Source organism: Pinus tabuliformis, chromosome 2_2, assembly GCF_031772625.1.
Source record: "Pinus tabuliformis cultivar Carrire ecotype Pingquan chromosome 2_2, CPIR1, whole genome shotgun sequence".
Taxonomy (NCBI): Eukaryota; Viridiplantae; Streptophyta; class Pinopsida; order Pinales; family Pinaceae; genus Pinus; species Pinus tabuliformis.
The window spans coordinates 1,051,592,901-1,051,617,494 of record NC_142300.1 but is presented as its reverse complement, the minus strand read 5'-3'; the positions used below and the strand labels follow the sequence as shown (position 1 = coordinate 1,051,617,494).

General features: G+C 37.8%; 1 protein-coding gene across 1 annotated transcript in view; it reads right to left on the bottom strand.

Moving 5' to 3' along the window:
• Positions 1-24,249, bottom strand: part of LOC149196991 (uncharacterized) — a 74,682-nt gene extending 50,433 nt beyond the window's left edge. The window contains exons 1-7 of the mRNA XM_089408521.1: positions 24,076-24,249; positions 23,829-23,980; positions 23,223-23,410; positions 19,623-19,907; positions 19,422-19,480; positions 19,220-19,256; positions 19,023-19,094 (exon numbers count right to left, since the gene is read on the bottom strand). Of these exons, the coding sequence (XP_089264647.1) occupies positions 19,023-19,094; positions 19,220-19,256; positions 19,422-19,480; positions 19,623-19,907; positions 23,223-23,410; positions 23,829-23,980; positions 24,076-24,199 (917 nt within the window). The 5' untranslated portion in view covers positions 24,200-24,249. The remainder of the gene's footprint in view (positions 1-19,022; positions 19,095-19,219; positions 19,257-19,421; positions 19,481-19,622; positions 19,908-23,222; positions 23,411-23,828; positions 23,981-24,075) is intronic.
• Positions 24,250-24,594: the final 345 nt, after the last annotated feature.

The following is a 24,594-nucleotide window of genomic DNA, read 5'->3' as shown; positions in this document are numbered from 1 at the left end:
TCAGAGAAAAAAATAGGTAAGGCGCTACTTCTTGTATATAAGCGATATAATTGTGCACACTATTTGAATAAAGGCAAGAAGAACTATAAAAAATTCCACCCCCAAAGCTAAAGCTTTCCACGACGGTGAGAAAAGATCTTAGACAATCTCTTTAAGATGGACCCTATTTTTTTTTGTAGTCTACATTCATAGCTTCTCTCAGTGCATCAAAGACATTTTCCATACTCACGACCCCAACATCTTTGCATAGAACATCTAAAAGGTCGAAAACCTCTCTGTCACTCCCAAGTAGTTTTGTAAGGATTCCCATTGATCTTAGCAAAGCCACGTCTTTTTGTGAGTCGATTAACTTTTCCAAGAGATTCATGCAACTGCTCACGTAATTGATTTCTGATGGCATGCACATCTCGAAAGTGATTAAGTTACAAAATAGTAACTTGTAATATATGTGGTAGAGATGAGAGGAAGATAGATTATGGCCATCTTCCGGTCAAACATAATCCCACTTATGCCTCCATTGCATGGTCGAAATTTGATCCCACCATTTTTTTAGGTCTACTACAGGTGGGATGGTTTTGAAGTCATGATTCAGTGCTTTGTTTTTATCTTGGAGCATTAGAAGGAACTCACCAATACATATTTTAATGGAGATGATATACTCACCCTCATCTACAACCACCTTAGCATGATTGGAAGGTTGATATATAATGACTTAGTCTATAGTCTTCTTGAGAAAGGCTTAAAGTTTTCCCTTGCTATTAGAATGATCCTGATTAACGATATTTTTTGTGACATTGAATATGGTATTAGAAACTTACTAAACTGTCACATACCCCGGTAACCTCGCATGTAAAAGCAGGGAGTTAATTTTTTTTTATACAAATTACCCATAAAGATGTCATCGTAGACGACCTCGTTCGAGGTGTCAACCGTGAGCGTTGGTGGTTTAGTATCTTGAATCCAACTCAACATAGCCGGAACAACCATGGCATACAGTAAATGGCTTTTCTTCAAATGCCAAATTATTGGGATTGAATATAGGCGAAGTTTCCCAACATGATTGTTTTTACCTCGGGTTATTTACGAGAGGGATATGACATGAACGTTACTAAAATTATCATCAGACATTACTGTTATTTTATCCTCAGAAAGACAAAACCATCCAAGAACAACATTAGAAAACTTGAGTTTGACACTCGCAAGTTGTTAAACAATAACAAGGACATTGTTGTTATGAAAGCCTACAAGGTTCGTATTGTGGTTATTCTAGATAAACAGGATTACCGAAAGAAAATGTTGCACCACCTTTGTCATAGCGGGATCTATAGGAAACTTAATAAGGATCCTTTAAAGAATATCTCCAAAAGTGTGGCTCTTGTTATAAAAAAGGTTGTTATTACTCTATTATTATGTGATTTCATCCAATGCTATAGTATTTTCAACTTCGAAATTCAAGTGTGGAAATTTATAAAATTAAACTAACACACTACTCTCTCTTTCTGACCATCACTTAATTCGTTGAAACTTATCATTAAAGCTGCAAGATAGGCTTCAAGAGAGTAGACTTATTTTATTTGCAATTGTTTAACTTAAAGGTTTGCAACAAAACTATCAAGAAATGATTGGCAATAGTTTATATTTTGTTGAAACCTTTGCTACATCTCCACATCTTTGTCACTTTACAAAGTTCATGGAGTCCAGCCCCCTCACCTGGCATGTATCACTTAGAAAATAAACAAATGGTACCTTCCCTGCTCAAAATAAGTACCCAAAACGTCAAAATTTGTTGCAGTGAAACTCTCGAAAAGCTCCAAAAAAGTACAAGTTGAAGCTCCCAACAGTTTTGGAGCATTTTCTACCAACTCCCAAGCTCCCAGGAGCGCGGGGTACGTGCTCTCCAATGCCTGGGAGAAATACCCATGTAACTATGCCAATCACTGATCGACATGATCACTCATTAAACTCATCACCACTACTACAAATGGGATCATCACTAGGAGCTACATCAACATCATCTAGCTCAGAGTTTGAGGACTCCTCAAACTCCTCTCCAACCTCAGTAGCAGTACTAGTAGTAGCATGAGCAACCTCATCACCAAAACTAGAGGCATGAATTCATCAAGTTGCACAACTATTGCTTCCCTCACAAGTCACCTGTTCCATGCTTGGTCTTGTTAGTTCACTTCCTTCAACTCTTCGTTCGACTACCAGATTTGCATTGGGATCAACACCCCTAGACAGCTCCAAACTAGCTCCAAGATGACAAAGAACCTCCAAACTTGTTGCTTCAAAACTCAATGTTGGTGCAAATATGTCCAAGCTTTCATATGCACAAGGCAAATAGGAGCTTATAGGTTAGGGGGCTAGGATACCGGAAACGGCTGCCTGAAGGGCCAAAACGTCGTTTTACGTTTTCGATACGTATCCACCCGAGAAACTTCAAAAAAACGGCCAAAAAACATTTTGGGTGATTTGGAAACGTTTTGTTTTCTTCTAGCCGTTTTTTAGGCGTTTTCCTGAAAAAACCCTCCCGTTTTAAAAAAACCAATACGTTTCAGCAAATCGTGAACTGCTATGCAATAAAGGGACAGGAATTGTTAAGGATGTGCTTTGGTCTTTTAGACGTGAAAATTGGAAAGTACTATGTAAAAACTTAAAAGGCACATGAATTATCGAGAATGAGCTTTGGTCTGTTAGACCCAGAAATTGGAAACGCTTGTAGTTTTAAAACTCTGTTATTAAGATAGGATATTGTACAGTACAACAACATGATCTGAAAGTAGTTTATGAAATGGCCCTCTGAAGATTTTAATGGACTGGTCACTGAAATGGGAAGAAGAGCTATGAAAACACCCCAGATATCTTAAAGGTTATTTCAAATTTTTAAATTTTGAGATCAGTGCAGCAATGCTTTGAAATGGCTCAAACATCCATGAAGAGGGAAATAGTTCATTTTGTTTTAATAATAAATACACAGGCAAACCTGGATTAACAACGCTGGAATCAAAGGATTCGATGGCTTCATTCCATTATATCATAAAAGGACAAAGAATCAGAGGTTTTGCCATTTGGCATTATCTTCATCTTGGAAGTTGGAACATAGTTGACATGATACAGGCAGACACAAGCAAGACTGCCTCCCTTGGCTTTTAAGTTTTTACTGGAACTATTTTGGTCTAGCACAAGATAGATTCAAAAAACGCAAGACTGATATCAAATATTACCCACAGTTCTTCCAAACAAATCCTCAGCCACCAATAACAGAGGTCTTGGGCAGCTTGAATGGCACAACAAGAGGGGACTAAACCCCCTTTTTAGTAGCATCTTGAACTCCAGAAATACACTGGAACTGGGTCCTCAAAAGGACAAAACTCAGCCCATTTAAAATGGCAGAAATCAGCCCACAAAGCAGCAAACTCGACTAGCAAGTAATAAGAGGTAAACTCGGCCCAGATAACAAGATATATTTAGCCAGCAAAAAAGGAACCCTTGGCTTGATATGAGAAGGTAATCTCTACCTCTTTGGATAGTGAACACTGAAAACGTTTCTTCAATATGGCATATGTTGAAACTTGAATTGATGATGATGAATCATGAATCATGATAGATCATAGATGATACAAATAATCTAGATTCTGAAATATGAATGGTAATATGAATTTTTTATTTTTAATATATATATATATTATGTGTCGTTTCCTGCCGTATCGTATCCAAATTTTTTGAAAATTTGTCGTATCTGTTTCAAACCCCGTACCCGTATCCGTTCTCGTATCCGTTTTCTGGTAACTTAGTTAGTTAGACGACCTCGTTCGAGGTGTCAACCGTGAGCGTTGGTGGTTTAGTATCTTGAATCCAGCTCAACATAGCCGGAACAACCATGGCATACAGTAAATGGCTTTTCTTCACATGCCAAATTATTGGAATTGAATATAGGCGAAGTTTCCCAACATGATTGTTTTTACCTCGGGTTATTTACGAGAGGGATATGACATGAACGTTACTAAAATTATCATCAGACATTACTGTTATTTTATCCTCAGAAAGACAAAACCATCCGAGAACAACATTAGAAAACTTGAGTTTGACACTCGCAAGTTGTTAAACAATAACAAGGACATTGTTGTTATGAAAGCCTACAAGGTTCGTGTTGTGGTTATTCTAGATAAACAGGATTACCGAAAGAAAATGTTGCACCACCTTTGTCATAGCGGGATCTATAGGAAACTTAATAAGGATCCTTTAAAGAATATCTCCAAAAGTGTGGCTCTTGTTATAAAAAAGGTTGTTATTACTCTATTATTATGTGATTTCATCCAATGCTATAGTATTTTCGATTTCGAAATTCAAGTGTGGAAATTTATAAAATGAAACTAACACACTACTCTCTCTTTCTGACCATCACTTAATTCGTTGAAACTTATCATTAAAGCTGCAAGATAGGCTTCAAGAGAGTAGACTTATTTTATTTGTAATTGTTTAACTTAAAGGTTTGCAACAAAACTATCAAGAAATGATTGGCAATAGTTTATATTTTGTTGAAACCTTTGCTACATCTCCACATCTTTGTCACTTTACAAAGTTCATGGAGTCCAGCCCCCTCACCTGGCATGTATCACTTAGAAAATAAACAAATGGTACCTTCCCTGCTCAAAATAAGTACCCAAAACGTCAAAATTTGTTGCAGTGAAACTCTCGAAAAGCTCCAAAAGAGTACAAGTTGAAGCTCCCAACAGTTTTGGAGCATTTTCTACCAACTCCCAAGCTCCCAGGAGCGCGGGGTACGTGCTCTCCAATGCCTGGGAGAAATACCCATGTAACTATGCCAATCACTGATCGACATGATCACTCATTAAACTCATCACCACTACTACAAATGGGATCATCACTAGGAGCTACATCAACATCATCTAGCTCAGAGTTTGAGGACTCCTCAAACTCCTCTCCAACCTCAGTAGCAGTACTAGTAGTAGCATGAGCAACCTCATCACCAAAACTAGAGGCATGAATTCATCAAGTTGCACAACTATTGCTTCCCTCACAAGTCACATGTTCCATGCTTGGTCTTGTTAGTTCACTTCCTTCAACTCTTCGTTCGACTACCAGATTTGCATTGGGATCAACACCCCTAGACAGCTCCAAACTAGCTCCAAGATGACAAAGAACCTCCAAACTTGTTGCTCCAAAACTCAATGTTGGTGCAAATATGTCCAAGCTTTCATATGCACAAGGCAAATAGGAGCTTATAGGTTAGGGGGCTAAGATACCGGAAACGGCTGCCTGAAGGGCCAAAACGCTATTTTACGTTTTGGATACGTATCCACCCGAGAAACTGCAAAAAAACGGCCAAAAAACATTTTGGGTGATTTGGAAACGTTTTGTTTTCTTCTAGCCGTTTTTTAGGCGTTTTCCTGAAAAAACCCTCCCGTTTTAAAAAAACCAATACGTTTCAGCAAATCGTGAACTGCTATGCAATAAAGGGACAGGAATTGTTAAGGATGTGCTTTGGTCTTTTAGACGTGAAAATTGGAAAGTACTATGTAAAAACTTAAAAGGCACATGAATTATCGAGAATGAGCTTTGGTCTGTTAGACCCAGAAATTGGAAACGCTTGTAGTTTTAAAACTCTGTTATTAAGATAGGATATTGTACAGTACAACAACATGATCTGAAAGTAGTTTATGAAATGGCCCTCTGAAGATTTTAATGGACTGGTCACTGAAATGGGAAAAAGAGCTATGAAAGCACCCCAGATATCTTAAAGGTTATTTCAAATTTTTAAATTTTGAGATCAGTGCAGCAATGCTTTGAAATGGCTCAAACATCCATGAAGAGGGAAATAGTTCATTTTGTTTTAATAATAAATACACAGGCAAACCTGGATTAACAATGTTGGAATCAAAAGATTCGATGGCTTCATTCCATTATATCATAAAAGGACAAAGAATCAGAGGTTTTGCCATTTGGCATTATCTTCATCTTGGAAGTTGGAACATAGTTGACATGATACAGGCAGACACAAGCAAGACTGCCTCCCTTGGCTTTTAAGTTTTTACTGGAACTATTTTGGTCTAGCACAAGATAGATTCAAAAAACGCAACACTGATATCAAATATTACCCACAGTTCTTCCAAACAAATCCTCAGCCACTAATAACAGAGGTCTTGGGCAGCTTGAATGGCACAACAAGAGGGGACTAAACCCCCTTTTTAGTAGCATCTTGAACTCCAGAAATAGACTGGAACTGGGTCCTCAAAAGGACAAAACTCAGCCCATTTAAAATGGCAGAAATCAGCCCACAAAGCAGCAAACTCGACTAGCAAGTAATAAGAGGTAAACTCGGCCCAGATAACAAGATATATTTAGCCAGCAAAAAAGGAACCCTTGGCTTGATATGAGAAGGTAATCTCTACCTCTTTGGAGAGTGAACACTGAAAACGTTTCTTCAATATGGCATATGTTGAAACTTGAATTGATGATGATGAATCATGAATCATGATAGATCATAGATGATACGGATAATCTAGATTCTGAAATATGAATGGTAATATGAATTTTTTATTTTTAATATATATATATATATATATATATATATATATATATATATGTGTCGTTTCCTGCCGTATCGTATCCAGATTTTTTGAAAATTTGCCGTATCTGTTTCAAACCCCGTACCCGTATCCGTTCCCGTATCCGTTTTCTGGTAACTTAGTTAGGGAGGCATATTTAGAAGGGAAGCTATCATGGTTTGGCTAAAAATCACCTCCAAAAACCACCTGGGAGTGCCATCAAAATGTCCATCCTAACCAATCGATTCTTTACAAAAATTGGTCGGTCAAGTACCAAATCAGCCGAACCAGTTGGTTTGGTACCAAAACCAGCCGATTTTGTACCCAATCAATCTTGAACAACCAACCAATCAAATTTGTTAGGCCGGTTTGACCAATTTTCGATTCAACCGGACCGGTTTTAAAACTAGGGATAATATAAGTAATTAGAAAAATAGGAGAGGCACTTGTCTGATTCATAGTGATGTCTTGCATGGCTCGCTGAAGCCTATTTTGTCTCACATGGGTACATGTGCATATTGTATGTAACATCTTGTAAAGTGGAACTTCAAGTGTCGATAGTTGAATGTAACAGTCATAGAGTAGTTGAATAGTCATGTGTGTAGATGGATAGTCACAAAGGGGAATGTCAAGCGTCACCCTACCCTTTGCTATTTATAGTAACTTATAACTTATTGTATGGATTTTTAGTAAGCCAAGCTTCCGATAGGTGTATCTTAAAGAAATCTTGGAGAGTATTGTAATGAGCCTTGGCTTCTCCACAATGCAGAGCTAGTACTTCTATTTGGAGAAGTAGGTAGCAGTAACTGTAAAGTTCCATTATCGGGACTAGTGGTTGGTCATTTTTGTATTGTATGATTGGAACTTTCACTTTTTAATATAACAGAGCCAGCGCGTTTCATGCATATGTTGTTATTTTATTTCATTTAACTTGTTGGACTGTTGGTTCTCCTTCCTTCTAGCTTGTGATGAATCTTTTCTCATGTGTTCCGTTCCAAGCTACATGTTTAAACAGGTTTCCAAGGGGCGCACTCATTACACCTGCCATGTGTTAGAACCATTCATGCACCTTCCTTGGCTTGCTGCACATATCACACCTTTGCTACCGACAAAGACATCTTACTTACCTTTGTGCGCAACCGCGGTCAACGTGATATATGATACTTTTTACAGAGGATTATTTTTTATTATAAAAAGAAATGATCAAATAATTGAACATACTAACAGTATATAAAAGCTATTTTTAACATTTTATATATTAAAAACACTAAGAAAATAAATCAATAAAATATTTTGGCCCAACACATTTATGATATAAGCTTCATCTACATTCTATATGTTATCAAGTTTAGCTGTATACTCTATATAGTGAAAACATAATTACATGCTTTATACATTAAAATAATGATGTGTATAACAACACTAATACTGTAAATTTTTAAAACATAAAAGAATCAATATAAAATTGATTAGTCACTTTTTAAGCCAAAAAAAACAGTACTAAATAACAAAATTACAAATAATACTTATTTAAAATCTAATGGTTTTCAATCTTTTATTTATGCCACTCCACAAAATTATATATATAGACACTGTGTTCAATTTATTGACGTGACATAGTCATGGGAATTAAAGCCTGGCCAGCGAGTAAATTGTTAAAAGGATATATACATTGAACATTTACTTTTGGCTTGAAGTGTTTGGTGTGTTTGTTTTTGTTCCTCTCCTTAGAAACATGATACCATCCGGCGAAAAATGAATGAAAATTGGCAAAAATCAATTTTGAATGCTGAATGGTAATTTTTTTACTGCTAAATGGCATTCTCTCTCTTCTTATATTTCAGGATGAAGGTTTTGAAGTGTCAAGGATATTGTAGTATACGAGATAACATAGCACCTCAAACAATGATTAAGCATAACGTTGACAAGGTATAGCTTAGAAGCTGTTTGTAAATCCTGCAACTATGGGGGTAGGTTTATACATGTTCATGGCATGGTATTTGTCATCGCTTCAACTCGTGTAGGAAAACCAAAGTCCACCAACATATATAATGAGATTATTAGTTTTTTTTAAAATATATTTACATTTTTATAATAATTTATTTTATTTTATATATTTATGAAAGTGATTTTTGAAAAATTATAAGATATTGTTTTTTAAAATTGTTATATTTTTCTTACGGTTAATATTATATAATTTTTTTTTAATATTGCACAGTTCATTTAAGTATTAGCACTACTTGAATGTATTTGCATTAAAAATATCACAACTATATGTTTTAAAAATATTATAATTATATATTTAGTGTACATTAGGGTTTAAATGTGACTAGTATTTTTTTTAATTTTTTATATGTAAATATTAAATAATTATTACTTTACAATCTACATATTGATGATATTTACTTAATTTTTGAAACTATATTAAAAATTTAATTTAATTTTATATATACATATTCAAATAACGTCATAAAAAATAAAAATATCTTATACAACACCCACAACAATAACACCCCAAGACAATTGCAACATAGGATGAAAATGACCTATGTTGTTGAGACTCAATAAGATAAATGTAAACTCAACCAGATAAATATAAACTCACTCATAATATTTATTTGAACTGATTAGAAAAATTCCTATCTCTATCTCGACTTAAATAACACAGTATTGCACTCGACATATTTCCGCTTAAATCGGGAGGATTAAAACATGAAGCTTAAATCTGGAAGATTAAAATATAAAACTTAAAAATTAAAAATTAAGATTTACTAATTTCTTTATAAAACATAATTTACGATAATATAATAATCAAATTAAAATATTTGAAGTTCTCCAATAAATATAATAAAACTAACATTTTTTTTTATTGTATGAATGAGATAATAATTTTTTCGCTTTATTTTTATTATTTTTTGTTGGTATAAATGAAATTTTTTTTTAATTTTATGTTTTTATATAATTATAATAAATTTATTTATATATAATTTATATGAATGAGTTGAAAATATTTTATTTTATCTTCAGAATTTGTATGTAATTTTTTGAAGCGTTAATATTACAATGATAACTCTAAACTTTATAATATAATTTTGTTAATAATTTCTGGCAAATTTGTAACCAATATACACGAATATAGCTAGTACATACTTCTATTATATTAATGTTTTTTCACAGAAAATATTTAGAAGTGGAGAATACTAAACAAACACTACGAAATTATGTGAATAATATTCGGTCAGATACATCATCTGATAAGTTCGATACATACTATGGCCATCCGGAAGCAAGCTCAAATTACTTAATCTATCTACAAAGCTCCCTATCTTAAACCAACTACGTAAACTTCGCTTAAACCAACTAGAACTAGGATGGTGATACATCTGATCCAAATTGCAAATCATCAACCGACTACAAATCACTTATCTATTTCGAACAAAAAAACAACAAAGAGGCTACTTCTTATATACCGATATAATTGTGAAGATTGTTTGAATAATGGCGAGACATAGTATAGCCATTGCCGCCACCGTTGCTAGAGATTTCCAGGACGATGAGAAATGGTCCCGCACAAACTCTGCAAACTGGACCCTAATTTTATTTCTGTAGTGCGCATTCACATCTATTTTCACTTGTGCGAAGACATACGCCATCCTCAAGGTCCCAACATCCTTGCATAGACCGTTGAATAGGTCGGCAACCTCTTTGTCACTCCTAATCAGTTTTGTAAGGACTTCCATTGATCTGAGCAATGTCACGTCTTTTTGCGAGTCGATCAAGTCGTCTATGAGATTCACGTAACTACTCACGTAATTGCAGGGTTCTGATGGCCTGCACATCTCGAAAGCGATTAAGTTACGGAATAGTACCTCTGTGCCGTATGTGATAGAGAACACAGAAAGATAAATTATGGCCCTCTCCGAGTCGAACCTAATCCCCCTTATGCCTCCATTGCATGGTCGAAATTTGATCCCAGCATTATTTAGTTCTATTGCAGTAGGTATTCTTTCGAAGTCATCATTCAGTGCTTTATGTTTGTCTTGGCGCATTAGAAGGCAATGGTCAATACAACTTTTAATTGAGAAGCGATGCTCATCTTGATCTTGCTCATCAATGGAAGGCTGATATACAATGACCTTGTGCAAGAAACCTAAAACATGATCAAATTTTTTAACTTGATTTATCCATTGCATTAGAGGAGATGTATCCGGACCGGAAATTTTGAACAAACCTGATGTTCCATCCACCAGCAAATTCAAAAGCACCGTCTCGACCTGGTCATCCCCCGGGCACTCCAATCTTAGTAACTCTAGGAGAACGATCCAAGGTATCTGATTTTCGAGCATCACAATGTCCTTAAGTATATTGGATGCAACGAGCTTGTTTTCCCCAAAAATAGGGTCATTCATCTCATCCGTGTTATACGAGTACCCACCCAGAGTTCTCAATACTTCTAGAATGCAGCAACCGTCCAAACATAGCATCTGAGCCAGGGTCCTTCCAGAGCAACCGATGCTTTCTTGGTAGATGTCCCTGATTTTGTCCTCCAGGCTGAGGATCTTTTCCATTGCATTGTTGGCAAAAACCATATTATCTTGATGGAGTTTCATCCTGTTATTGGACCTGATGATCATTCTACGCAGGGCTCTTCCTTTGTGACGGTCCATCGGAGCAAGCTCTTCACTTTTGTGATGATGTGGACCCAGGGAAACTGTTTGAGGGACATATGCTTCCATTTTTGTGTATTTCAGGAAGTTCGGAACTCTGAATATCGACAATCTGAGACGAACATAGGGATCCCCTTTCATGTAAGAACCCCATTCCGCGTTGGTGACCCATCCTCGCGAGTAAAGAAATTCCTCACCATTATCGTTATCTGACTGGACCTCGGAGAGTATTTTTTGATGTCGGCTCTACTTCACTCGTGGAGGGACTCTCGGGAACTGGCTCGAACTCAATCTCCGGATCTGACTTTTCGTTGCGCACCAAAATCACTTTATTATCACTGTCCGAATAACTCTGGGGTGCCAAGTCTGCAGACGCAGCGCTTGCATGGCCACTGCCAGACATTTTATTACAGCTATGTCTCCGCTCCCGAGTTCCTAAAAACTTTCTCTACCTTATATCTCTATTACACACTCAAGTAAAACTCTAGCAATCAACACAGTGATAAAGAAGCAAAGAATACTCCATAGAACAGCGAACACATGAGTCGGCAAAGGCGAGAAACGAATGGGAGAAACCAAACATTAGAAAGGGATAAAACTGAAAAATCAGGAATCACATGACTCAGAAAACAGCGTACTTCATAATAATTGTTGGAAGATTACATAACTGTGCTTATGTAATCTTCCAACAAAAATTATGAAGTAGGTTGTTTTCTGAGTCATGTGATTCCTGATTTTTCAGTTTTATCCCTTTCTAATGTTTGGTTTCTCCCATTCGTTTCTCGCCTTTGACGACTCATGTGTTCGTTGTTGTGTGGAGTATTCTTTGTTTGTTTATAACTGTGTTGATTGCTAGAGCTTTGCTTGAGTGTGTAATGAGATATAAAGTGAAGAAAGTTTTTAGAAACTCCACTGGAGCGGAGACATAGTTGTAATAAGAGAGACACAAAGTATTCTCTGCACCGGAATTGTGATCATAAAATGTCTAGTAGTGGCCATGCAAGCACTGTGTCTGTAGAGTTGGCAACCCAGAGTTATTTGGACAGTTATAATAAATAGAATTTGGTATGCTACGAAGAGCCAGTTACCGAGAGTCACTCCAAGGGTAAAAGAAAGCTAGATGAGATTCCCTCCACGAGTCAAGGAAAGCAGAGATCGAAAAAGCCTTTCGACGAGATCCAGGCAGATGCCGAGAGTGATGAGATCCAGGCAGATGCCGAGAGTGATGACGGGCAGCAGAGGCTACGGGGACAATCAGTGGGCGGTGAAAGGCCGCGAATGTGGCTCAGCACAAATTTCGAGAATTCTCGAGTTTCGATATTCAGAGTTCCAAAGTTCCTGAAAGACACAAAAAGGAAAGCATATGTCCCTCAAACAGTTTCCTTGGGTCCACTTCATCACAAAAGTGAAGAGCTTGCTCCTATGAACAATCACAAAGAAAGAGCCCTGCGTAGAATGATGAACAAGATGAAGATCAAGCGAGATGATATGGCTTTCTCCACGAATGCAACGGATGCGACCCTCAGCGTGGAGTACAAAATGAGGGCCATCTACGAAAAAATTATCGGTTACGATGGAAATACCCTTGCTTGGATGCTATGTTTGGACGGTTTCTGCATTCTAGAAGGATTGAGAACTATGGGTCGGGTCTCGAATCACCCGGATGAGAGGAATGACCTTATTATTTGGGAAAACAAGCTCCTTGCATCCAATATATTGAAGGACATTGTGATGCTTGAGAATCAGATACCTTGGATCGTTCTCGTAGTTACTAAGTTTGGAGAAAGTGGGGGAAAGCAGATCGGAGGAAGAGGGGGAAAGCCCGGTCGAGTGGGAGCTTATGAATCTGCTGCAGAATGGAACATCGGGTTTGTTCAAAATTTCCTGGAAGGATAAAGATTCTATAATGGATAGGATGACCAAAAAAAAAGGTGATCATATTTTAGATTTCTTGCACGAGGCCATTATATATCAGGTTTCCGATGTTGAGCCATATCAAGCTGAGCATCCCCTCTCAATTAAAAGTTGTATTGGCTCTTGCCTTCTAATGCTCCAAGGCAAACATAAAGCACTGGATGCTGACTGCGAAAGCATCCCTACTGCAGTAGAACTAAAAAATGTTGGGATCAAATTTCGACCATGCAATGGAGGCATAAGTGGGATTACGTTCGACCATAAGAGGGGCATAATTTATCTTCCTGTGGTCTATATCACATACGGCACCAAAAGTACTATTCCGTAACTTAATCGCTTGGAAGATGTGCAGGCCATCAGAACGCAATTTCGTGAGTAGTTACGTGACTCTCATTGACGACTTAATCGACTCGGGAGAAGACGTGGCATTGCTCAGATCAATGGGAATCCTTACAAAACTGATTAGGAGTGACAAAGAGGTTGCCGACCTATTCAACGGTCTATGCAAGGATGTTGGGATCACGAGTATGGCAGATCTCTTTGCCCTATTGAAAGAAAGAGTGAATAAGCACTACAGAGATAAAATTAGGGTCCAGTTTGCAAAGCTTGTGCGGGACCATTTCTCATCGTCCTGGAAAGCTTTAGCAACGGTGGGGACAATTGTTATACTGGGTCTCGCCATTGTTCAAACAATCTTCACAATTAAATCGGTACATAAGTAGTAGCCTATTTGCTGTTTTTTTCTTCGAAATAAATAACTGATTTATAGTCGGTTGATTAAAACTACAAATCATCAACCACATACAAATCACTTATCTATTTCAGAGAAAAAAATAGGTAAGGCGCTACTTCTTGTATATAAGCGATATAATTGTGCACACTATTTGAATAAAGGCAAGAAGAACTATAAAAAATTCCACCCCCAAAGCTAAAGCTTTCCACGACGGTGAGAAAAGATCTTAGACAATCTCTTTAAGATGGACCTTATTTTTTTTTGTAGTCTACATTCATAGCTTCTCTCAGTGCATCAAAGACATTTTCCATACTCACGACCCCAACATCTTTGCATAGAACATCTAAAAGGTCGAAAACCTCTCTGTCACTCCCAAGTAGTTTTGTAAGGATTCCCATTGATCTTAGCAAAGCCACGTCTTTTTGTGAGTCGATTAACTTTTCCAAGAGATTCATGCAACTGCTCACGTAATTGATTTCTGATGGCATGCACATCTCGAAAGTGATTAAGTTACAAAATAGTAACTTGTAATATATGTGGTAGAGATGAGAGGAAGATAGATTATGGCCATCTTCCGGTCAAACATAATCCCACTTATGCCTCCATTGCATGGTCGAAATTTGATCCCACCATTTTTTTAGGTCTACTACAGGTGGGATGGTTTTGAAGTCATGATTCAGTGCTTTGTTTTTATCTTGGAGCATTAGAAGGAACTCACCAATACATATTTTAATGGAGATGATATACTCACCCTCATCTACAACCACCTTAGCATGATTGGAAGGTTGATATATAATGACCTAGTCTATAGTCTTCTTGAGAAAGGCTTAAAGTTTTCCCTTGCTATTAGAATGATCCTGATTAACGATATTTTTTGTGACATTGAATATGGTATTAGAAACTTACTGAACTGTCACATACCCCGGTAACCTCGCATGTAAAAGCAGGGAGTTAATTTTTTTTATACAAATTACCCATAAAGATGTCATCGTAGACGACCTCGTTCGAGGTGTCAACCGTGAGCGTTGGTGGTTTAGTATCTTGAATCCAACTCAACATAGCCGGAACAACCATGGCATACAGTAAATGGCTTTTCTTCACATGCCAAATTATTGGAATTGAATATAGGCGAAGTTTCCCAACATGATTGTTTTTACCTCGAGTTATTTACGAGAGGGATATGACATGAACGTTACTAAAATTATCATCAGACATTACTGTTATTTTATCCTCAGAAAGACAAAACCATCCAAGAACAACATTAGAAAACTTGAGTTTGACACTCGCAAGTTGTTAAACAATAACAAGGACATTGTTGTTATGAAAGCCTACAAGGTTCGTATTGTGGTTATTCTAGATAAACAGGATTACCGAAAGAAAATGTTGCACCACCTTTGTCATAGCGGGATCTATAGGAAACTTAATAAGGATCCTTTAAAGAATATCTCCAAAAGTGTGGCTCTTGTTATAAAAAAGGTTGTTATTACTCTATTATTATGTGATTTCATCCAATGCTATAGTATTTTCAACTTCGAAATTCAAGTGTGGAAATTTATAAAATGAAACTAACACACTACTCTCTCTTTCTTACCATCACTTAATTCGTTGAAACTTATCATTAAAGCTGCAAGATAGGCTTCAAGAGAGTAGACTTATTTTATTTGCAATTGTTTAACTTAAAGATTTGCAACAAAACTATCAAGAAATGATTGGCAATAGTTTATATTTTGTTGAAACCTTTGCTACATCTCCACATCTTTGTCACTTTACAAAGTTCATGGAGTCCAGCCCCCTCACCTGGCATGTATCACTTAGAAAATAAACAAATGGTACCTTCCCTGCTCAAAATAAGTACCCAAAACGTCAAAATTTGTTGCAGTGAAACTCTCGAAAAGCTCCAAAAAAGTACAAGTTGAAGCTCCCAACAGTTTTGGAGCATTTTCTACCAACTCCCAAGCTCCCAGGAGCGCGGGGTACGTGCTCTCCAATGCCTGGGAGAAATACCCATGTAACTATGCCAATCACTGATCGACATGATCACTCATTAAACTCATCACCACTACTACAAATGGGATCATCACTAGGAGCTACATCAACATCATCTAGCTCAGAGTTTGAGGACTCCTCAAACTCCTCTCCAACCTCAGTAGCAGTACTAGTAGTAGCATGAGCAACCTCATCACCAAAACTAGAGGCATGAATTCATCAAGTTGCACAACTATTGCTTCCCTCACAAGTCACCTGTTCCATGCTTGGTCTTGTTAGTTCACTTCCTTCAACTCTTCGTTCGACTACCAGATTTGCATTAGGATCAACACCCCTAGACAGCTCCAAACTAGCTCCAAGATGACAAAGAACCTCCAAACTTGTTGCTCCAAAACTCAATGTTGGTGCAAATATGTCCAAGCTTTCATATGCACAAGGCAAATAGGAGCTTATAGGTTAGGGGGCTAGGATACCGGAAACGGCTGCCTGAAGGGCCAAAACGCCGTTTTACGTTTTGGATACGTATCCACCCGAGAAACTGCAAAAAAACGGCCAAAAAACATTTTGGGTGATTTAGAAACGTTTTGTTTTCTTCTAGCCGTTTTTTAGGCGTTTTCCTGAAAAAACCCTCCCGTTTTAAAAAAACCAATACGTTTCAGCAAATCGTGAACTGCTACGCAATAAAGGGACAGGGATTGTTAAGGATGTGCTTTGGTCTTTTAGACGTGAAAATTGGAAAGTACTATGTAAAAACTTAAAAGGCACATGAATTATCGAGAATGAGCTTTGGTCTGTTAGACCCAGAAATTGGAAACGCTTGTAGTTTTAAAACTCTGTTATTAAGATAGGGTATTGTACAGTACAAGAACATGCTCTGAAAGTAGTTTATGAAATGGCCCTCTGAAGATTTTAATGGACTGGTCACTGAAATGGGAAGAAGAGCTATGAAAACACCCCAGATATCTTAAAGGTTATTTCAAATTTTTAAATTTTGAGATCAGTGCAGCAATGCTCTGAAATGGCTCAAACATCCATGAAGAGGGAAATAGTTCATTTTGTTTTAATAATAAATACACAGGCAAACCTGGATTAACAATGCTGGAATCAAAGGATTCCATGGCTTCATTCCATTATATCATAAAAGGACAAAGAATCAGAGGTTTTGCCATTTGGCATTATCTTCATCTTGGAAGTTGGAACATAGTTGACATGATACAGGCAGACACAAGCAAGACTGCCTCCCTTGGCTTTTAAGTTTTTACTGGAACTGTTTTGGTCTAGCACAAGATAGATTCAAAAAACGCAAGACTGATATCAAATATTACCCACAGTTCTTCCAAACAAATCCTCAGCCACCAATAACAGAGGTCTTGGGCAGCTTGAACGGCACAACAAGAGGGGACTAAACCCCCTTTTTAGTAGCATCTTGAACTCCAGAAATAGACTGGAACTGGGTCCTCAAAAGGACAAAACTCAGCCCATTTAAAATGGCAGAAATCAGCCCACAAAGCAGCAAACTCGACTAGCAAGTAATAAGAGGTAAACTCGGCCCAGATAACAAGATATATTTAGCCAGCAAAAAAGGAACCCTTGGCTTGATATGAGAAGGTAATCTCTACCTCTTTGGAGAGTGAACACTGAAAACGTTTCTTCAATATGGCATATGTTGAAACTTGAATTGATGATGATGAATCATGAATCATGATAGATCATAGATGATACGGATAATCTAGATTCTGAAATATGAATGGTAATATGAATTTTTTATTTTTAATATATATATATATATATATATATATATATTATGTGTCGTTTCCTGCCGTATCGTATCCAGATTTTTTGAAAATTTGCCGTATCTGTTTCAAACCCCGTACCCGTATCCGTTCCCGTATCCGTTTTCTGGTAACTTAGTTAGGGAGGCATATTTAGAAGGGAAGCTATCATGGTTTGGCTAAAAATCACCTCCAAAAACCACCTGGGAGTGCCATCAAAATGTCCATCCTAACCGGTCGATTCTTTACAAAAATTGGTCGGTCAAGTACCAAATCAGCCGAACCAGTTGGTTTGGTACCAAAACCAGCCGATTTTGTACCCAATCAATCTTGAACAACCAACCAATCAAATTTGTTAGGCCGGTTTGACCAATTTTCAATTCAACCGGACCGGTTTTAAAACTAGGGATAATATAAGTAATTAGAAAAATAGGAGAGACACCGCAAAGGTTTCTTATAGAAACTTAATTTCACATTCTCTCAAAAATCATATCATCTCTAGATAATTCATCATTTTGGGCTGCAAAGCAAACGTGGTTTGATGCTTGTCGAACCTGCCCACAGATGTGAATGGTTATCGAACTTACCCCAACTAAACTCCCAACATTGGAACTCCACTAGAAGACTTCCTAAAACACTGGAAGCTAGATCAAAATCATGCTCAATGAACCTATCGAGAGGAACCTAGACTAAGAATCTCACACTATTATCTAAGAGAACAAAAAGAAAATTTCTTCCATATTTCCCCTTTTGGCACATAAGTGAAGATTCATGGGAGAAATCATGTGTATTTTGTATAATAGCCTTTCCTACCTTTTGGATAAGTCTTTCATCATTTTGAACGAGATCCAACCCAATTATAAGGGCTGATCAAATTGCATTGGTGTCTATAACTATTTTCTTTCAGGTAATACTAATTGATAAGGCTTCATTAGCAAGTGCTGCTAATGAATGAATGTAGAACCCTTTCATACATAAAAGGTTATATTTAGTTCTTAATGAATGTAAATATCTCACACATGGTATTCTCAATTGATTGATAATATTAATGACCATTCATTGTAGCAGCAAAATTGACATTTCAAGGGAGGTTTTTTTCACCCTGAAGGCCTATTTGGATGTCAACAAAATATCAAGAGGCAAAGATTTAATAGTTGTAAACTTTGCAGAACAAAAAAATAATCCATCAAATGTAACCTTTTTAATTTAATTGTTGTTTTTCTTTCTGCAAGAAAAAACATCATTGCAGGCTTTTATTTTGAAGGGAAAAATATCAACCAAGCATTTTACAATGACAATCCAAATTGTGTTACTGGAAGCGCTGACAAACCTTATATTTTGGACACGAATACTGCAGGGTTTAGAGATAAAACCAACTTACCTGTTTAATAAAACAAACACTCCACAAAGAATAAATGTTCCCGCCACAAGAAACCATGCACCAAGTACCAAACTGAGAAACAAAGCAGAAACAAATAATCAACAGGACAATGTTTAAAGGTTTAATTTATCAAACCATATCTTCATGCATTTTTAATCCTCGTGGAAAGAACTAGTTTTTCTACATATAGAACTTACAAGTAAACCAGAGTCTTGAGTCCAAGAATAGAAAATACTGCCAACCAACAATCACAGGGATCAGATTAGTTCAAAAAATTAAGTAAAAAGTAATAACAAGGAAAACAGATTTAAAGTTCAATAAGCGGAAATGCTCAGACATAAAATTGAAGACCCAATCCTATGGTGCATTTGGGTATTAGAAACAGGTAGTAAATCATACAAAGTCCAAGAAATGCCAGAACCAGCATTGCTGCAGCCACCACAATTAAGGAAAATCGCCTGCCTCAGGAAAATCACAGCTTATTAGCTTAATGCAAGTAAAAAAACAAAGACAAAACTGGATTAATTAATCCAGCAGCACAACTTCTCAGATGAGTAATTCTGACATGCAAATTAAAGATGTTGTTCCAGAGATGCTTACACATTCTCCAGTACATCCCTTATTGTCCGAGAATTGTCTTTGGTTCTGGACTCCATATCATTTGCTGCCCTATTCAACTTTCTATTCAAATTATCAATGTTTTGTTGGTCACTTACAGGAAGGAACACTTGGTCTACGCCCGTAGTTTTTGCAAGGTCAAGATACCCTGACACATTTCTTAGGCTTTGGACTGTGAACTCGGACTGATCAACAACATAATCCAAGGTATGAGATATATTGTGATGAAACTTATCCTGTCCAACATAAAGCAAGATGCTCCCGGCTCTGCACACATCAAGATGAACATATCAAGATGAATAACCCTCAAAGAGACATGGAAAGCTTTAAGGCATAAGAAAGCTTAAATTAAGGTCAAAGAAATGGAAACAAGAAAAATATATTATCCAGATGCTTACAACAAGTACAACAAAAGAATCAGAGCACTGGCATTCAACATAGGTCAGGATAACTACACAATGAAAAAGGAACAATTAGAAAAGAATTTCCTTAATAACTTATAAAAATCGAGTCTTTGGGTCTTGAGATCCAATGTAGAGCAACATGAGTTATCAATGGACTGAGGCTACTTTGATGGAGCTCAGATAGGTTGACATCCAAAGATAACACAGGACTCAATCATAGCATTTTAATGCAGGTAACTCCAAGTTTGAGAAATGATGAGCCCAATAAGTGCCAACCATCATTACAGAGGATGGAAATCTGGATTAACAGAAGGAACCTTCACATTATTGCCAGGAATTAGCACAAGGTGTGTTTAAACTTTAATCATGCTGATTGTGACAGAAGCTATCGAAGGACAAAAGCATATTTTGATGGAGCTCGAATATGTTGATATGAAAGATAAATGCAGGGTCAATCGTGGCATTTTAAAGCAGGTAACACCAAGTTTGAGAAATGGTGAGCCCAAATATGCGTGAGCCATCATCGCAAAGGATGGAAATCTAGACTAAGAGAAGTGGCATTGGTTTTATTACCAAGAATTGGCAAAATCTGAGCCACCAGGAATTGGCAGAATCTGATCCATGATTGCAAAGGATGGCAATCTAGACTAAGTGAAGTGGCATCGGTTTTATTACCAGGAATTGGCAGAATCTGTGTTTAATCATGCTGTTTGCTACAATGAAATAAGCTGCTGCTATCACCCCATGAGGCATCATCTAAGGAAATGCAGAAAGAAGCAACCAGGAAGGAATCCGCAGAGCAGAGTCATCTGTCAAAGGCAGGAAGAGGATAGATACAACAAGTTACAAGGGTCACCAGGCTAGAAGGAAAAATACAGGAAGGAAAAGAATCTGACTTGTGAGAAGGAAGTTAGAACTCAGAACACTTGCAGGGCAAAGGAAAATCTATGCAGGAGACAGGAACTGAAGTCAACAATGCGGAGCTATCGTGATTCTCTCCTGAAAATTCCTGTAACATCAGTGTCACAAAACTGCCAGTTTATATGCTAGATCTAAAAACACATAGCTAACTGAAAATACAAACAGAAAACAGTAAAAGAAAAATGTACAAAAGAAATTACAACAGACTATCCTTCTGCATGCCCTTATGGGAGACTCTGCCTACTTATATAAAGATGTAGGCTAGGGTTAAAAATGCACAAGAACTTAACCATAGGCATCTAGAATGGAGCACCCAGCCTGCATACATACATGCAGTGGGCTCGTAGGAATTTGCTCCACTGGAGAAGGCCAAACCATGCCAAGCACCTCAGTTCTATCTTTGGGATCAGCACCGCCTCATAAAACTGGAATACACTTGAGCACTTTTTTTGAAACTGGAAAAGCAAACTCATAATAGAAAAGCAACTACCAAATCTGAACTGAAGCTATACTACTAATTCTGGACAGCAACCTAATCTGGAAAAGAGAGAGGTTGACATAAACATGTGCTCTCTAACTCCTCCATAATTTCTGCATTATTATATGACCACTGTTTTGCCCTCACTGCTCTGCACCATGAAAATCTGAAGACTCACAGAACCTGCTTCTGATGATATGCTGCTGCAGAACATCCTCATCACAAAAACAATCACTACAAACTCTCATTCTTCATCCCCTAACAGAGACCCTGCCTGCTTATCTAGAGAAGTAGGCCAGGGTTAAAACCACACAAGCCCTTAACCCGACGCATCTAGAATGGGGTGCCCAGCCTACATGCATGCACTGGGCTCCTAGGAGAAAGCTCAGTGTAGATGAGGCCGAGCTTTTCTTGGTCCTCCTTTCATTAAGGGCCAAAATATCAGACCAGTTTACAGTGATTTTCAAGGAAATCTGGTACAGACATGAAAGAACATTATGTCTCCGCTATGCCAGAGCATTATGCCTTGAATAATGATGTCTCAGACTCTCAGTATCGGGAAATTATGGCTTTTGTCAATCAAAAGGGTCAAAATATGAACATCAGAACTAACGTCAAGACTGATGAGCAGCACGAACTGAATGTGATATTGTAAATCTATGGCTGTACTAAGCAGTCCATCAAGGTTCCATTCCAGCTGCGATCTGCCTCACCCGAATGGACTGGGTTTCAAAGGTATGATGACATGTTCAAGTCCCGGCAGATTTTGGCAGAATAGCTAACCACTCGAAATGGCAACTAAGCCTAAGGAAGCTACAGTTGCTCCGCTACTGATTCTTCTGAAATTTGATCAGTGCTTGTTTGAAAGGTTGTACATGTGTTCAAAAGGTTATGCCAGTCAGTTATCACTTACAAGTTAGAAGAGTTGGTCCTGACAGGTTTTAAGTAAGGGCATGAAAGATCTGAGGTAATCCTTTCAATTGGCAAGGTCCTCAACCACTCAGTAAGGCACTAATCTTCCTGAAAGATCAACCCAGCAAAAGGCCCTCGTCTACCCTTCTAACTGGTTGGCCCTGAAAGGTCAATGCTTCGAAAATAAGGTCGTTAAAGGTCTTAGCAAGCAGTCTGGTCCCGGTTTTCCTGTAAGAACAACAAAGTGAAAGGTCCTGATCAGCATTCTAACCAATTTTTCCTGAAAGCCCCGAGGTAAGACTTTCAGGAAGTAAGGTCCTGCTCATAAGATTCTAATCTTCCTGTAAGGCCAACCCAGTAAAAGGCCATGATCAACCCGTCTAACTAGTTGATCCTGCAAGGTCAATCTTTCCAAAGTACGGGCATTAAAGGTCTCCGGTAAGCCTTTCAGGCAGTAAAAGGCCTGGTCCAGTCAATCGTGTCCTAATCGTCCAGTGATGTCAACCCAATAGAAAGCTCTGATCAAACCTTGCTTGAAAGGTTGTCCCCAAATCCGGTTATCACTTACTCCATAGAAGGGTTGGCCCTGAAAGGACAAGAAAGTTCTTAGGTATGCCTTCAAGGCAACAAGGTCCTTTGTCTACCCAATAAGGTCCTAATCTACCTGTAAAGTCAGCCGAGTAAAAGACTCTGATCAAACTTCCCACGGAATGGTTAGTGCAAGGTCTATCCTTCAAAACTAAGGTCCTACCCTGCACTTATTTAGGGATATTTTTCAAGCAATTTCTACAAAACAGAAAGATGTAAATAAAAACAAAACAATGAAAACATTCTGATATTCCAGGAGAAGGAACATAAATTTCTTACATTCCTCCACAGGTGAAAAGTACGAGGAGGATGAGCGAAATGGTGTAGGTCTTCTCGTGGAGTTTATCAAGTTTCACCCTCCGTTTACAGCAGCAGTGATAGCAAAGTAACACTAACAGTACCAGTCCAAACCCTATAAACCAAACGCCACCAATGGCAAAATATGGCGCGCCAGTGAAACCAACAGACTGCACACAGATATTTACACACTCATTAGCACGATAATTTTTCTCAGAATCAAAGAGATGCACTATAACAACTGGCCTGAAGAAGCCAAGCAGCACAAGGGTCCATACATATCAGCATAATCAAACACTAAATGCATACACAACGTTTATATTGTCAGCATTTGTATAACCATACAATATGTACCACCAATATATTACAGACATCAGCATTTCCACACACCTAACGCTATATACGCAGATGGGTGTATATGCATAGAATTCCCACACATCTAATAATAAACACAGAGATGGGTGGGTGTGTATATGTATACGTGTGTCCCTGTATATATATATTTGTAGGGGTGAGGATTTATTATTGGGTGTTTGTATATACATGGCCATGAGATGAACTGATTTCTAACAGGGTTCAATCTCTTACAGCCCAATAATGCTTATTGGTGATATTCCATCCCCCACCATAGCGCTTGAAGTTGTCTAATGGATCATGCCTGTGCGTTCGACTTGCTGCTAGAATCAGGGAACTATTCTCCGCCAAAGGAGCAGGTGGAGAAGCCTCCAAATGCACGATACCTGTCAAAATTCCATCCATGGTTTCACATAACAAATGACAAGCCCAAAATCCCAGTCTGTTTACTTAATCTCAAAGATGGGTTCGCATTGCTCACCGCCTTGTACCGTTTCCTCTGGTGAGACCGAAGCAAACGATGTTGTTAGGTGCATACTGCAAAGGAGTAGAGACAACAGGAAGGCCGAGGATGTACACATTGAATATATCCGCAGAGAAGCCATTTTGGTTTGGATTGGTTTGTTCTGGTTTTTCACAGAGAGCACGTTAGCAAATCTCTGAAACACGACAATGTATACATTTATAGCGTGTGGAAGCCGAATCCCAACGTCTATTGAAATCTACAGCTCACAGCGTGCCAGGTGGCAGATAATATACGGCCAGATGTGACACTGATAGCTGTCACATTGTCGGTATTAATTTCGTTAACGTGTCAGCGATTTACTCGTTTGTTTCAAAGGAAAGTAATCGATCTTTACGCGGACCGTCTCTTGAAACTTTGTTCTTCAATGTGACCGTTTCTTTGTCCGCGATGACGCTGCCGGTTGTGCGTCCTCATCATTTCACTGTTTTTCCTTCTCCATGATGTTCTTGGCGGTGGACTAAGTAGAGGTGAAAT